General features: G+C 40.7%; 1 protein-coding gene across 1 annotated transcript; it reads right to left on the bottom strand.

Annotated features, from left to right (window-relative positions):
- Positions 1-14,619: 14,619 nt before the first annotated feature.
- Positions 14,620-15,595, bottom strand: LOC111144393 (olfactory receptor 12D2-like). Its single transcript, XM_022498664.1, is given in 2 exon segments — positions 14,620-15,447; positions 15,449-15,595. Coding segments are annotated over 2 exon segments (975 nt in total).
- Between the last annotated feature and the right edge of the window lie 1,598 nt (positions 15,596-17,193).

The following is a 17,193-nucleotide window of genomic DNA, read 5'->3' as shown; positions in this document are numbered from 1 at the left end:
TTTCCTTGTTGGTCTTTTGCTTGGATGATCTGTCCATTTCAGTGAGGAGAGTGTTAAAGTCCCCTACTATTACTGTATTATTGTCAATGTGTTTCTTTGATTTTGTTATTAATTGGTTTATATAGTTGGCTGCTCCCACGTTAGGGGCATAGATATTTAAAATAGTTAGATCTTCTTGTTGGATAGACCCTTTGAGTAAGATATAGTGTCCTTCCTCATCTCTTCTTATAGTCTTTGGCTTAAAATCTAATTGTTCTGATATAAGGATTGCCACCCCAGCTTTCTTCTGATGTCTATTAGCATGGCACATTGTTTTCCACCCCCTCACTTTAAATCTGGAGGTGTCTTTGGGTCTAAAATGAGTTTCTTGTAGGCAACATATAGATGGGTATTTTTTTTTTTATCCATTCTGATACCCTGTGTCTTTTGATTGGGGCATTTAGCCCATTTACATTCAGGGTAACTATTGAAAGATAGGAATTTAGTGCCATTGTATTGCCTGTAAGTTGACTGTTACTGTATATTGTCTCTGTTCCTTTCTGATCTACTACTTTTAGGCTCTCTCTTTGCTTAGAGGACCCCTTTCAATATTTCCTGTAGAGCTGGTTTGTTGTTTACAAATTCTTTTAGTTTTGTTTGTCCTGGAAGCTTTTTATCTCTCCTATTTTCAGTGATAGCCTAGCTGGATATAGTATTCTTGGCTGCATGTTTTTCTCGTTTAGTGCTCTGAATACATCATGCCAGTTCTTTCTGGCCTGCCAGGTCTCTGTGGATATGTCTGTTTCCATTCTAATATTTTGACCCTTGTATGTTACAGACTTCTTGTCCTGGGCTGCTTTCAGGATTTTCTCTTTGTCGCTAAGGTTTGTAAATTTTACTATTAGGTGACGGGGTGTGGACCTATTCTTATTGATTTTGAGGGGGTTTCTCTGTGCCTCCTGGATTTTGATGCTTGTTCCGTTTGCCATATTAGGGAAATTCTCTACAATAATTCTCTCCAATATACCTTATGCTCCCCTCTCCCTTTCTTCTTCTTCTGGAATCCCAATTATTCTAATATTCTAATGTTGTTTTGTCTTATGGTATCACTTATCCCTCGAATTCTCCCCTCATTGTCCAGTAGTTGTCTCTCTTTTGCTCAGCTTCTTTATTCTCTGTCATTTGGTCTTCTGTATCACTAATTCTCTCTTCTGTCTCATTTATCCTAGCAGTAAGAGCCTCCATTTTTGAGTGCACCTCATTAATAGCTTTTTAAATTTCAACTTGGTTAGATTTTAGTTCTTTTATTTCTCCAGAAAGGGCTTTTATTTATTCAGATAGGGTTTCTCTAATATTTTCCATGCCTTTTTCAAGCCTAGCTAGTGCCTTGAGAATCATCATTCTGAATTCTAGAGCTGACATATTACCAATGTCCATATTGATTAGGTCTTTAGCCTTCTGTACTGCCTCTTGTTCTTTTTTTTTGTGGTGAGTTTTTCTGCCTTGTCATTTTATTGAGATAATAATATATGAAGGAGTGAATAAAATATTAAAAGGGTGGCAAAGACCCCTGGAAAATGTGCTTTCACCAAATCAGAAGATACCCCAAATTGTGGGGGGGAAGAAAGAGGGTAAAAAGAAGTTCAGAAAAAAAAATTAAAAAGAGAGAAAAAAAAGGAAAAAATATAAAGAAGAAAAAATATATCTATTAGACTGTTGAATAGGACAGGGTCACCCACTTAATTTTGGGAGTATTTTGGTCTCTTAGAAGAAACTACCTCCTAAAATTTTAAAGAACGAAAAATATATATAAGGGTCAACATGATGAATGGATGGAATATGAATATAAAGATGAATTTTTTTTTTAGTTTCTAAAAAGGAGTTGATAAGATAAGTTGGTTGGGAGAATAAAAAAAAGAAAGTAGAGAGAATTTGCTCAGGCTGGAAAGTAGAAGAAATCCCTGTGCTAGATTTAAGGTGTATTTTGATCTATTAGGAGAAGTTGTACCCCAAATTTTTTTAGAAGAAAAAACCCTATGTGTATAGAAAAAATAAGTTTAGATACAATGAAAGATAAAATATGACTATAATAGTGAAGGTTCAAAAAAGATATTTTTAAAATGAAAAGTATTGTTAAGATAAACTAGTTAAAATGTTAAAAGAGGAAAGGGTAAAAGTTAAGAAAAAATTTAGCAGAAAGAGTCAATTATCATATGGTTTCACTTATTTGTGGAACATAACAAATAGCATGAAGGACATGGGGAGATGGAGAGGAGAAGGGAGTTGAGGGAAATTGGAAGGGGAGGTGAACAATGAGAGACTATGGACTCTGAAAAACAATCTGAAGGTTTTGAAGGGGCGGGGTGTGGGAGGTTGGGGGAACCAGGTGGTGGGTATTAGAGAGGGCACGAATTGCATGGAGCACTGGGTGTGGTGCAAAAAAAAAAATAAAATATTGATTCTGGCAAAAAAAAATTTAGCAGAAGAAAAAAAGTAAAAGTAAAAAAATTAATTAACTTTGCAAGACTGAAGAATCATGGAGAGAAAGCCATGAATTCCATGTTTTGCTTTCTCCTCCTCTGGAAATCCGCTGTTCTCCTTGGTAAGTGAACTTGGTCATGGCTGGATTTGTTGCTGATCTTCTGGGGGAGGGGCCTGTTGTAATGATTCTCAAGCGTCTTTGCCTGAGGCAGAATTGCATTGCCCTTACCAGGGGCCAGGCTAAGCTAACCACTCGGGTTCGCTTTCGGGAGCTTTTGTTCCCTGAATGCTTTCCATAGAGTTCCGGAGGATGGGGATGAAAATGGCGGCCTCCCAATCTCTAGCCCAGAGTAGCTGAGAGCTTGGGTCCCCTCTTCAGTGCACCCTCTGAGAAAAGCGCTCAATCCCTACCATCTCCCTCCTCCCCGGCCACGCTCTTAGCTCACCTGGCCTGTGACCAAGCATCTGTCTCTGGGGCACAGCCCTGCCAGGAGTCTCCGAACCCTGCAGATCCTTGAGCTCTTCCAGAGGGAGTCTCCCTGGATCTTGAGGGGTCCCTACTCACAGAGCAGTGGCCTGTGCCATGGATCACGGTAAGGTAACCCCGAGTTGAGAGCTCATTCCTCAGCTCTGTCTCTGTAGCCAGCTTCCCTGCTCTAATACCTGTGAGCTCTATGACACTCAGACAGCATCGATCCTTCTGTGACCCCGTGAGACCTGAGGCCATGCTGTCCCCGCATGGGCTTCACCCTGGCTTAGCCTCTGGAGTGATGTCCCTCAGTGGAGCAGACTTTTAAAAGTTCTGAAAAGTTTTAAAAGTTCTGCTCCATTGCTCAGCCGCTTGCCGGGAGCTGGCCCCTCCCCCCATGGTCTATCTTCCCGTCGCTTTGGATTCATTTCTCCGCTGGTCCTACCTTTCAGAAAGTGGTCGATTTTCTGTTTCTAGAATTGCTGCTCTTCTTCTCTTTGATCTCCTGTTGGATTTGTAGGTGTTTGGAATGGTTTGATAAGCTATCTAGCTGATTTCTTGAAACCTGATGTCATCCCAGTGTGCTATTTCTCTGCCATCTTCATAATATAAGTTGATTTTTAAAAAAAATTTTATTTTTAAAATTTCCCTTCAGTGTTCCAGAGTTCATTGTTTATGCACCACTCCCAGTGCTCCATGCAATACATGCTCTCCTTTTTTTTTGACTTTTTATTTTATTTATTTATTTATTTATTTTTTATTTCTTTTCAGCAACAGTATTCATTGTTTTTGCACCACACCCAGTGCTCCATGCAATCCGTGCCCTCCTTAATACCCCCCACCAGCCTCACCCAACCTCCCATTCTTCTCCCCTCCAAAACCCTCAGTTTGTTTCTCAGAGTCCATAGTCCTTCATGGTTCATCTCCCCCTCTGATTTTCCCCAACTTATTTTTCCTTTCCTTCTCCTAACGTCCTCCATGTTATTCCTTATGTTCCACAAGTGATAATTGTGATAGGTGATTTTCTCTGCTTGACTTATTTCACTCAGCATAATCTCCTCAGTCCCATCCATGTTGATGTAAAAGTTGGTTATTCATCCTTTCTGATGGCTGAGGAATATTCCATTGTATATATGGACCACATCTTCCTTATTCATTCATCTGTTGAAGTGCATCTCGGTGCTTTCCATAGTTTAGCTATTGTGGACATTGCTACTATGAACATTGGCAAAGAATAACAAGGCAGGAAACAACAAATGTTAGAGAAGATATAGAGAAAGGGGAACCCTCTTACTCTGTTGGTGCACCCACTTTGGAAAACAGAGCAGCAATTCCTCAAAAAATTAAAAATAGAGCTATCCTATGACCTGGTAATCACACTCCTGCATATTTACCCAAAGATACGGAGATGGACCATATCCTATTGGTATTTTGATTGGGATTGCATTGAAAGTGTAGATTGCTCTGGGAAGTATTGACATTTTAACGATGTTTATTCTTCCAATTCTTGAGCATGGAGTGTTTTTCCTTCTCTTTGTGTCTTCCTTCTCCATTTCTTTCATCAGTGTTCTGTAGTTTCTAGAGTATAGATCTTTCACTTTTTTGGTTAGGTTTATTCCTAGGTATCTTGTGGATTTTGGTACTATTGTAAATGGAATAGCTTCCTTAATTTCTCTTTCTTCAGTTACATTGTTAGTATATAGAAATGCAACTGAATTCTGTGCATTGATTTTGTATCTTGCCATGTTGCTGAATGGATGTTTGAAGTCTAGTAATTTCAGGGTGAAGTCTTTGGGTTTTCCACATAAAGTATCATGTCATCCATGAAGAGACAGTTTGACTTCTTCTTTGCCAATTTGAGTAGCTTTTATTTCTTTTTTTTGTCTGATTGCTGTTGCTAGGGCTTCTAGTACTATATTGAACAATATTGGTGAGAGTGGGCATCCTTTTCTTGTTCCTGATCTTAAGGGAAATGCTCTCAGGTTTTCCCCATTGAGAATGATATTTGCTGTGAGCTTATCATAGATGGCTTTTATGATATTGAGGAATGTTCCCTCTGTCCCTATACTTGAAGAGTTTTAATCAGGAGAGAATGCTGTATTTTGTTAAATGCTTTTTCTGCATCAATTGAGAGGACCACGTGTTTCTTCTCTCTCCCCTTACTAATATGTTCTGTTATACCAATTGATTTGCAAATGTTGAATCATCCTTGCATCCCAGGAGACATCCTACCTGGTCCTGGTGGATAATCCTTTCAATGTACTGTTGGATCCTGTTAGCTAGGATCTTGTTGAGAATCTTGGCACCATATTCATCAGGGATATTGGTCTGAAATTCTCCTTTTTGATGGGGTTTTTGCCTGATTTTGGGATCAAGGTAATGCTGGATTCATAGAAAGAATTAGAAGCTTTCCTTCTATTTCTATTTTTTGAAACAGCTTCAGGAGAATAGGTATTACTTCTTTGAATGTTTGGTAGAGTTCCCCAGGGAATCCATTAGGCCCAGGACCTTGGGAGGTTTTTGATATTTCTTCAGTCTCCTTACTGGTTATTGGCTTATTCATATTGTCCATTTCTTCCTGTTTCAGTCTTGGTAGTTTATAGGTTTCCAGAAATGCATCCATTTCTTCTAGGTTGCTTAACTCATTGGCATATAGCTGTTGAGAATAATTTCTGATGCTTGTTTTTATTTCCTTGGTGTTAGTTGTGATATCTCCCCTTTCATTCATAATTTTATTAATTTGGGTCCTTTCTCCTTTCTTTTGGCTAAGTCTGGCCAATGGTTTATTGATCTGATTAATTCTGTCAAAGAGCTAGCATCCAGTTTCATTGATGTGTTCTACTGTATTTCTGGCTTCTAATTCATTCATTTCTGCCCTAATCTTAATTATGTGCCTCCTCATGTGTGGGTTAGGCATAATTTGTTGATGATTCTCCAGTTTTTGAAGTGTAAAGATAGTTTGTGTATTCGGGATTTTCCTGTTTTTTTTTTAATAATCATTTTTTAAAATTTATTTTCATCATAACAGTATTCATTGTTTTTGTACCACACCCAGTGTTCCATGCAATCCGTGCCCTCTCTAATACCCACCACCTGGTTCCCCCAACCTCCCACCCCCCCACCTCTTCAAACCCTTCAGATTGTTTTTCAGAGTCCATAGTCTCTCATTGTTCACCTCCCCTTCCAATTTCCCCCAACTCCCTTCTAACTCCCCATGTCCTCCATGCTATTTGTTATGCTCCACAAATAAGTGAAACCATATGATAATTGACTCTCTCTGCTTCGGGATTTTCCTGTTTTTTTTTTTTTTTTTTTTTTTAGTGAGGCTTGGATGGCTATGTATTCCCCCTTAGGACAAACTTTGCCATATGCCATATGTCTTAGGCAGATGTGTCTTCATTCTCATTGGTTTCCATGAATTGTTTAAGCTCTTCTTTGATTTTCTGGTTGACCCAAACATTTTTGAGCAGCATGGTCTTTAGTTTCCAAGTGTTTGAATTTCTTCCAAACGTTTCCTTGTGATTGAGTTCCAGTTTCACAGTGCTGTGGTCTGAGAATATGCAGGGAATAATCTCAATCTTTCCATATCAGTAGAGATCTGTTTTATGTCCCAGTGTGTGGTCTATTTTGGAGAAACTTCCATGTGCCCTTAAAAAGAATGAGTATTCTGTTGTTTTAGGGTGGAATGTTCTGTGTATATCTATGAGGTCCATCTGGTCCAGTGTGTCATTCAAAACTCTTGTTTCTTTGTTCATTTTCTGCTTAGATGATCTGTATATTGCTGAGAGTGGCATGTTGATGTCTCCTACTATTAACATATTATTATCGATATGTCTCTATTTTGGTTAACAGTTGACTTATGTAGTTGGCTGCACCCATGTTGGGGGCATAGATATTTACAACTGTTATATTCTCTTGTTGGATAGACCCTTTAAGAATGATATAGTGTCCTTCTGTATCTCTAACTAAGGTCTTTAGCTTAAAATCTTATTTGTCTGATATGAGAATTGCTACCCAAGCTTTCTTTTGAAGTCTGTTGGCATGAAAGATGGTTCTCCCTCCCTTCACTTTCAGTATGGATGTATCTTTAAGTTCAAGATGAGTCTCTTGTAGACAGCGTATGGATGGGTCCCATCTTTTTATCCAATCTGAAACCCTGTGACTTTTTATGGGAGCATTTATGCTGTTCATGTTGAGACTGATTTTTGAAAGATAAGAATTTATTGTCATCATGTTGACTGTGAAGTCCTTGTCTCTATAGACTGCCTTTTTATTTATTTTATTTTTTTTAAGATTATTTATTCATTTATTTGACAGACAGAGATCACAAGTAGGCAGAGATGCAGGCAGAGAGAGAGGAGGAAGCAGGCTCCCTGCCGCACAGAGAGCCCGATGAGGGGCTCGATCCCAGGACCCTGGGATCATGACCTGAGCTGAAGGCAGAGGCTTTAACCCACTGAGCCACCCAGGTGCCACTAGACTGCTTTAAAAAAAAAAAATATTTATTTATTTATTTATTAAAATTTCTTTTCAGTGTAACAGTATTCATTGTTTTTGCACCACACCCCGTGCTCCTTTTTAAAAATTTCTTTTCAGTGTTCCAGAATTCATTGTTTATGTACCACACCCAACGCTCCATGCAATATGTGCTTTCCACCAGGCTCACTCAACCTCCCACTCCCCGTGCCTCCAAAACCCTCAGTTTGTTTCTCAGAGTCCACAGCTTCTCATGGTTTCATCTCCCCCTCCAATTTCCCCCAACTCACTTCTCTCCATCTCCCTCATGTCCTCCGTGTTATTCCTTATGCTCCACAAATAAGCGAAAACATATGATAATTCACTCTCTCTGCTTTACTTATTTCATTCAACATAATCTCTTCAGTCCTGTCCCTGTTGATACAAAAGTTGGGTATTTATCCATTCTGATGGAGGCATAATACTCCATAGTATATATGGACCACATCTTCCTTATCCATTCATCTGTTGAAGGCCATCTTGGTTCTTTCCACAATTGGCAACTGTGGCCACTGCTGCTATGAACATTAGGATACAGATGACCCTTCTTTTCACTACATCTGTATCTTTGGAGTAAATACCTAGTAGTGCAATTGCAGGGTCATAGGGAAGCTCTATTTTTCTTTTTATTAAAGATTTTTATTTATTTGACAGATAGAGATCACAGGTAGGCAGAGAGACAGGTAGAGAGAGAGGGGGAAGCAGGCTCCCTGCCGAGAAGGGAGCCCGATGCAGGGCTTGATCTCAGGACCCCGGGATCACGATCTGAGCCAAAGGCAGAGGCTTTAACCCACTGAGCCACCCAGGCACCCATGGGAAGCTCTATTTTTAATTTCTTGAGGAATCTCCACACTGTTTTCCAAAGTGGCTGCACCAACTTGCATTCCTACCAACAGTGTAAGAGGGTTCCCCTTTCTCCACATCCTCTCCAACACATGTTGTTTCCTGTCTTGTTAATTTTGGCCATTCTAACTGGTGTAAGGTGGTACCTCAATGTGGTTTTGATTTGAATCTCCCTGATGGCTAGTGATGATGAACATTTTTTCATGTGTCTGCTAGCCATTTTTATGTCTTCATTGGAGAAGTGTCTGTTCATGTCTTCTGCCCATTTTTTGACATGATTATCTGCTTTTTGTGTGTTGAGTTTGAGGAGTTCTTTAGAGATCCTAGATATCAGCCCTTCGTCTGTACTGTCATTTGCGAAGATCTTCTCCCATTCCGTGAGTTGCCTCTTCGTTTTGTTGTTTCCTTTGCTGTGCAGAAGATTTTGATCTTGATGAAGTCCCAAAAATTCATTTTTGCTTTTGTTTCCTTTGCCTTTGGAGACATGTTTTGATAGAAGTTGCTGTGGCAGATGTTGAAGAGGTTACTACCTATGTTCTCCTCTATGATTCTGATGGATTCCTGCCTCACATTGAGGTCTTTCATCCATTTCAAGTTTATCTTTGTGTATGGTGTAAGAGAACGGTCAAGTTTCATTCTTCTACACATAGCTGTTTAATTTTCCCAGCACTATTTTTTGAAGAGACTCTCTTTCTCCCACTGTATATTTTTTTCCTGCTTTGTTGAAGATTATTTGACCATAGAGTTGCAGGTCCATATCTGGGCTCTCTACTCTGTTCCATTGGTCTTTGTGTATGTTTTTGTGCCAGTACCATGCCGTCTTGGTGATCACAGCTTTGACTACCTTTTAAAATTTCTGCTCTATATCACTATTGGGATCTTTCTCCTTTTATAGAACCTCCCTTAATTTTTCTGGCAGGGTCAGTTTAGTGGTCACATATTCTTTCAGTCTCTGCCAGTCCTGGAAGCTCCTTATCACTCCATCCATTCTGAATGACAGCCTTGGTGGATATAGAATTCTTGGCTGCTTGTTCTCATTTAGTACCCTGAATATGTCTTGCCATCTCTTTTTGTCTTGCCAGGTCTCTGTGGACAGGTCTGATGTTATTCTGATGTTCCTCCCTCTGTACTTAAGGAATCTCTTCCCTCTAACTGCCCTTAAAATGATTTCCTTGGTTCTAAGATTTGGGAGTTTTACTATTACATGCCTGGGCATTGGTCTGGTTCTTCTTGATCTTGGGTGGGGTCCTCTCTAACTCTAGGACATGAATGCTTATTTCCTTCTCTAGATTAGGGAAATTCTCAACTGTGACCTGCTCAAATATATCTTTCAGTCCTCTCTCTCTCTCTCTCTCTCCAACCCCTCAGGGATTCTAATAATTCTGACATTGGAATGTTTCATGGTATCATTTATTTCTCTGATTCTGTTTTCATGGTTTCTAAGTTCTTTGTTCCAGGCCTCCTCCTGATCCTTCTTTACTACCAGTTCATCTTCTAGATCACTAATTTGTTCTTCTGCCTTATTTGCCCTAGAGAGTATCTAGATTAGATATGGTCTCACTGATAGCATTTTTAAGTTCTGCCAGATTAGCTCTCACTTCTGCCCTTAAAGAATCTATGTTGCCATTAATGTTTTTCTCCATCATAGCTATTGTCTGCATAACAGTTACCCTGAAGTCTATTCTTGATATCTTGCTCATATCCATCTCCATTAGTTCTGTGGCAGAGGTCACAGTCTGAATTTTTCCTGTGTTGGGGAGTCCTCCTCTTATTCATTCTGTTGGGGGGTAGTTGAGGGAATGTACAGAGTCCAAATTATTGACCACAACTGAAAGCAAGATGCACCTTAGGTGTGTCGGCCTCTTGTTTTTCCTGCCTGTCTTCTGCGGGAGGGTCCTGCTGCACACACTGTTACTCAGGCCACCCCTTTTGGGCAGAGTTGCCCTGCCCCCTGTTGGGGAGGGATGGGCTCAGTGAAAACTGGTTTTTCAAGGCTTTTGTTCTCTAGGGGCTTTCTCTGACAGCTTTCTGTGTCTCTTCCAAGAATCAGAGCAGAAATGGCCATATCCAAACTTCTGCCTCAGAACAGAGAGATTGCAGTCTGTTCTCCAGTGAGCCCTTTAGGCCACACTGACTCCATTTTTGTCTGTGATGTTGAAAACTGCAGGGACATGGGTTGTGTGCCCCTCAGCAGCACTCCCAGCCCTTGTTTCCAGGTCTAGGCACATCTCTGCCTGTTGTGCTTCTAAAACCCCTGGCTTTCCCCAGTTCACACGCACAACCCCACAGCTCCAGGTTTCCGTCTGGGCAGCTGCCCTAAAGTCCTTCCTTGCCACTACCGGTCTGCAGGTTGTGCCCAGTCCCCAGCATAGGAGGCTTTTTTGCTCCTCTCTCTCAGGATCCTGGAGGCTCCCTCTCTCTTCCATTTATCTTCTGGTATCTGCCCACAGAATCATGGCTCCCTGCTTCATACCTCAAAACCAACCCCCAGAGATATTCTGTTTGTAGAGATCCTGATATATCTTCTTACATCGCAGGCTGATTTTGTGGGTGTTCAGAGTGGTCTGGTAGATATCCAGCTCAATTCTGAGCACCAGTTGAAATAGGGTCCGCTACTCCTACACCATCTCTGCCCCACCCTCAAGGATTTTCGAGTTGCTTTAGATGATGAAATAAAAGTGAAGAAATGGTGGTGCTGGATCTCCAGCTCCCAGGTGAACAGTTGCAACCACCACTCTTCAGTGCACCCTCAGAGAAAGGCAGTCAATCCCCTTCACATGTGCCAAACTCCACAGACTCCTGCAGTGCACACCTGCACCAATCCTCCCAGGAGAAGGAGCTTTTTGTTACCTTTTAGACAGACTATCTCAAAGTTGCTGTGTTATTTCTATTGTGTCATCTCATGAGACAGACAGTGTTTGTTTTACCACTTATAGTGATGCTATTTCTGTTATTGATCAGTGGGGTCAGGTGGTGTCAGTATGCTCTGCATATTATTCAATTTCCAATAAAATTTTCACCTAACAATTTTAGCATCCATTCATGATTATTATTTTTTTTTTTTTAGAGAGAGAGAGAGAGAGAGCACGATTGGGGCAAGGGGAAGGACAAGGGAAAGGAGAAAGAGAATCACAGGCAGGTCCACACTCAGGATTGTGTCTGATGTGGGGGCTGGATCTCATGACCCTGAGATCACCATTTAGTTGAGTAAGAAACAATACTTGAGGAACCATACCCAACAAGCTCATTTGTACCTTGATCTGATATAGGTGAAAATATGTAGACTTTGAACAGATGCTATAATGGGATGAGATATTAAGATTATTTGGAAGGAGAGTCACCGTGCTTTGTATGCATGGACAATGTTAATTATTAGTGGTGAGAGTTGCAACCAGGATGGATTGAGGATGTCCACAAAAGTTTTGATGTTCTTTCCTGTGAAAGGTAGGGATTTCCTCTCTGTGAAGTTTAGTTGACCTGTGACTACTGTGACCTGGACAGTATGGTAATGGTGATGTTAATACTAGTCCTTGGGTCTGTCCATGAGATGACTGGCAGGTTTTGCCCTGGTCTGCTGGTACCCATGTGGAAATTCAACCCTGAGGCATCTGTGCTGCAAAAGCACAGGACACCCACAAGGAGAGACTGGAGAAGGAGAGACACAGAGTTTGTGAGCTCTCAACTATTCCATGCCTAGATGCTCAAGTGCGCCCAGCCATAGCCCAAGGCATTATCAAGCAGAACCAACACTTCCCTGCTGTGTTCTTCCAAGTTTCCAAGCCTCAGGATAATGAAAGTTAGTTAAATAAGTGTTTGAAGCTCCTGTGTTTGGGGATGCTAGTATGTGGGGATACAGCACTAGATAACCAGATAATGATGGACTCCTCCTGGTTCACTGCCTCTTATGTAGGTTGGATTATGTAAAAAATTCTGATAAACAGAAATGATGACCTGATCTGGAGCTGCCCAGACAGCCACCATTGCTGTGGTTTTGGGTACAAGTAGAAGATCCTGCGTCCCCAGGGACCGCAACTCAGAACCTGCTCTGCCAGCGGCCAAGGGGGAATTTATATGGGCTCTGCAGCACCCACAGGGGACCAGGCTGAGCCTTCTCTCTGAGAGGGAGGTCAGGGTGCAGTTTGCTTTCCTCTAAACCTACAAAAACCATCAAAAGCGGTCAAGGTGAGAGAAAAAAAAGTGAACAAACATAAAAACCTCCAGAGAACAAAAGCCTGAAAAAACCGGTTTCCTCAGAGCCCACCCCCTTGAGGGGGGCAGGAGGACTTAACTCAGGGAACATCATTAACTGAAAACCCATGTGGCAGGCCCCACCCCCAGAAAACCAACCAGGAAAGAAAAAAAAAAAGACTACAAGAGAACAACCACCACTACTTCATAGATACAACTTATATTTTTAACTCGTTCCCACTATTCTGGTTCATTTTTTTTATATAGATAATTTTTTTAACGTATTTATGATCACAGTGAGTGTCCAGTACATCAAATTCCATAATAACCTTCTAACCTGAACTTTTTGATACATACACCTGTGTTTTTCTTTTGCATTTCTATTTTTTAAAAAATTTTTTAAATTTTAGTTTAGTTTAGTATAGTTTATTCCTCTTTTATTTTTCTTTTCTTTTCTTTTTTTTAAGATTCTATTCATTTATTTGGCAGACAGAGATCACAAGTAGGCAGAGAGGCAGGCAGAGAGAGAGGAGGAAGCAGGCTCCCCACTGAGCAGAGAGCCCGATGCAGGGCTTGATCCCAGGACCCTGGGATCATGACCCAAGCCGAAGGCAGAGGCTTTAACCCACTGAGCCACCCAGGTGCCCCTATTTTTATTTTCTAATATTCATACAGAGTTAAACTTCAAGGTAATCCCCTTTCCCCAATCAATGCTACCCCTATAGGTAAGCCAATTTTTAATCCCCCTTTATCTTAGGAAAGTTGAGACCTTTAACAAAGATATCAAGATACATCCAGGAAGAATCAAAACAACTTTCCTTGCCCACACTGAGAATTTATAACCACTCTCCCATCTTTTTCTTCCACCAGTGTTTCTGTGTTTTTGTGTTTGTTCTGATAGTATATAAATCTTATACTTGGGGTTCTTTTTGACGAGGTTCTTCCTTTATTTGTGTGTGTGTGTGTGTGTGTGTGTGTGTGTGTGTGTGTGTATCTTTTTTTTCTCTTGTCACATACTTTTATCAGAAATGATGACCCGAGACAGTTCAGGATAGAAGGTGCATAAAGGGGGAAGATAGAACCAACATAGGAGTGAGGTCAGAACCACATTGTTTTGGGCTCATGAAAGTGAATATGGAGAATGAGCAATCAGTCCCTGAGCTCATAAAAGCTGGCCACAGTCTTTATCTTGTCTCTAAATAGTCACAAATGCTGGCCCCCACCAATCTGCAAACCCAGCAGCCATTCCCTGGGACTTAGAAAGTAAGGAACATAGTGTCCCCTGCAAGGAGCTCCAGAAATGCCTCAGTCATTATGATGTAGTAGCTTTAACTCTGTATGAGTTCGGTAACAAGTAAGGAAAATAAGAAAGCATTTTGATGAATTCTGCACATTTCACCAGTATTACATCATATTATATCACAATGTTTTTTATAATTTGTGAAAATAAGCATTTAAATAAGAAAACAAAATGAAAATTAGGAAGGGTTTTGAAACTTATCATTTTTCATGACCAACAACTGAGGGGGAAATGATGTACTAATGAAACTTGAGAGGGATTCCTGAGATTTTTTTTCCCCCCAAATCTGACTCAACTTTCAATATTTCACAGTAATCTTTTACTGTTTATCAAGTTGACATTAAAACAGTTCTGGGGATAGAGGTTTCAGAATTCTCTAGATAAACCATTGGCTATTTTATCCCTGTTAGTTAGTGTTTACGTCATTTGTTTTAATTACTTCCCTTCCTGCTTAGAGAAAAAGAAGTCATGACACATTGCTTAAAAATTCCTCCTAAGTAATTTGCAAATTGCCATTTTTTATCTAATTGAGTAACTGTGACTCAAAATTCAAATCCTTAAAACATAAAGCATAATAATTTTATTGCTTACATTAAAATATGTTAACTTAGGGGGACCACACAGCTAAACAGCCTTAAGTACTATTCAGCTACCCAATAGATGGGTAATATAGGCGTATTTCTATACCTTGTTTCATTAAAGAATACATAGCCAATCAGTTTTATCAACTGATATCCTAAAACCAAATTCAACATTTAGAATCCATGGCTGGTATCCAATATGTTCATGTTTCCCTTATGCTACTAGGAATTCAAGCAGGCTGGCCTTTCTCGTTTATCTTTCCTTAGCTGCTTTCTTCTATTATGCATATTGTACATGATCTGAGAAGAGGTATAACCCCCCCTTTTCTGATCACAGTACTCAAGGCCCCTTTCACTTCCTTGTTCCTCAAAGCATAGATCAGTGGGTTTAGTACAGGAGTGACCACACTGTACATGATGGCAGGTGCCAGGTCCTGTTCCATGGAACTGCCTGACGCAGGACGAATGTAAGTGAAGAGAACAGGAGCATAGAAAAGAATGACCACCATGAAGTGAGAGGCACACGTGGACAGTGCTTTGTGAAGTGTGCTGCAAGAACGAGACTTGGAGAAAAGAGAGATGATAATGTAGAAGTAGGAGAGAAGTGTTAGGGAGAAGGAGCCCATGGCAATGGTACCTGTAACTGTATTGAGAAGCCACTGGTTGAGCTCAGTGTTCCCACAAGCCAACTCCAGCAAAGGTTTGACATCACAGAAGAAGTGATGGATCTGATTAGAGCAACAGAAGTTCAAGTGAGAGGTCATGGAGTGCAGCAGGGCATGGAAAAAACCAGTGGTCCAGACAATGACAGCCATCTGGGTACAGAGCTGATAATTCATGATGACAGAGTAATGCAGTGGCCTGCAGATAGCCACAAAGCGGTCAAAGGCCATCACAGCCAACAGCAAGGCCTCTGTGCTGCCCAGGAAGTGGAAGAAGTGAAGCTGGCTTATGCATCCCAAGAAGGAAATTGACTCGTGTGCAGAGAAGAAGTTCTCCAGCATCTTTGGCAGTGTCACTGTGGAATAGCAGACATCTAGACATGATAGATTTCCCAGGAAGAAATACATGGGTAAATGGAGTCTCGAATCAAGAGATGACAATCATCAGGACAGCTCCATTCCCAACCACACTGACAGCATAGATTGCAAGGAAAACCATGAAGAGATAAGGCTGCAGTGCTTGGTTGTCTGTTTCTCCCAGGAGGAGAAATTCAGTGACTGAGGTTTGATTCAGCATCACTTAAGAGAGAAGATAAAATATTATATAGAATGATGAGATCAGAGTCTTTGCAGCTGAGGATTTTCTCATCTACACAACAACATTTTGAGGGAAAGCATTGTTTTACATAGTTCTAAGATCAGGAAACATACAAGATTTGGATCATTAGACTATTGAGTATGACAGTGACATGTTGGTTATGGGACATGACTGAACAACTTTTCTTCCATATTAGATTTTCCATTAATATTTTTCTTTCTCCCAGAGACTCAGAGCATGTTGCCAGACTACCATCTTCTCTGGCTGTGAATATCTACTTTCTTCTTAAAAATAAATTTAAAAAAATTTAAAAAGATTTTACTTACTCATTTGACAGAGAGAGAGAGAGAGAGAGAGNAGAGAGAGAGAGAGAGAGAGAGTGCACAAGCAGGGGAGCAACAGGCAGAGGGAGAGGGAGAGCACCCTGCTGAGCAGGGTGCCCAATGCAGGACTTGATCCCAGGACCCTGAGATCATGACCTGAGCCTAAGGCAGATGCCCAACTGACTGAGCCACATGGGTTCCCCAAGCATCTATGTTGTTGTTGTTGTTGTTGTTGTTGTTGTTCTTCGTTTTTTAAAAAAGATTTTGTTTATTTGACAGGAAGAGATCACACATAGGCAGAGAGGCAGACTGGGGGGGGGGAAGCAGGCCCCCTGCTGAGCAGAGACCCCCCCCCCATGTGGGGCTTGATCCCAGCACCCTGGGATCATGACCTGAGCTGAAGGCAGAGGCTTAACCCACTGAGCCACCCAGGTGCCCCAAGCATCTATCTTCGAATTTAACTTTCCTTTAATCTACCTAAGTCAACTCTCACAGGGGACAATTTTTTAAGTATCCCACAACACTGCTACCTCTTGACCTAGTATAAAACCACCTGATAGGTTTTTACTTAAGAAAAAAACAGACAAGGAGAGAATGATAAGAATGATAAAGTCTGGATTGAGATTACAGACATTGGAGTGCCTCCTGAGGAAGAGGAGTCTTTCAAAGTTTGAGGAATCCCTGAGAGGAGATTAGAGAGTTGATGTGACTGGAATAGAGTGGGTAGATGAGGGAACACTTCTCGGTGGCCCATGGGATTCTTGGCAGTATAACTGGAGCATGTTTTGAACAATTATCCAGTCTGTGCTATAGTTCCATGCAAGGCTGGTTTCAAGCAGTTCAGACTAGCTTTCTTTGACAGCCACATGTGTTTTACACACTGGTAAAACCCACTGCTGTTTAAGACACAATGATATGCCAAATATCATTTTTGGTTCTCTGACTCATAAAAGTAAATTGTATCAAAAATTCATTTGGGGGAAGAAACCTTTTTCTAACATTTAAAGAAAATTAGTTATCAGACTCATTTGTACTGATTTATTTCATTGCAATTTTCATACTCAGAGATTACATATTTACCTTAGAGAGTATTTAAAGAAGCAGGCATGATGAACTGAAAATGAGATATGGCAATGAAAATGTATAAAGAGCCTTCATAATTCCCAAATGTGAAGAGGAATCCATCATAAGGTAGGAAACTAACTCTGAATCCTGGGCATTTGACTTGAATATGAACAAGTCCACAGAAAACAT

Source organism: Enhydra lutris, unplaced genomic scaffold (assembly GCF_002288905.1).
Source record: "Enhydra lutris kenyoni isolate GAN:26980312 unplaced genomic scaffold, ASM228890v2 scaffoldscaffold11, whole genome shotgun sequence".
In the NCBI taxonomy this organism is placed as follows: Eukaryota; Metazoa; Chordata; class Mammalia; order Carnivora; family Mustelidae; genus Enhydra; species Enhydra lutris.
The sequence above is the reverse complement of the archived record's forward strand: the minus strand, read 5'-3'. Positions and strand labels throughout refer to the sequence as shown.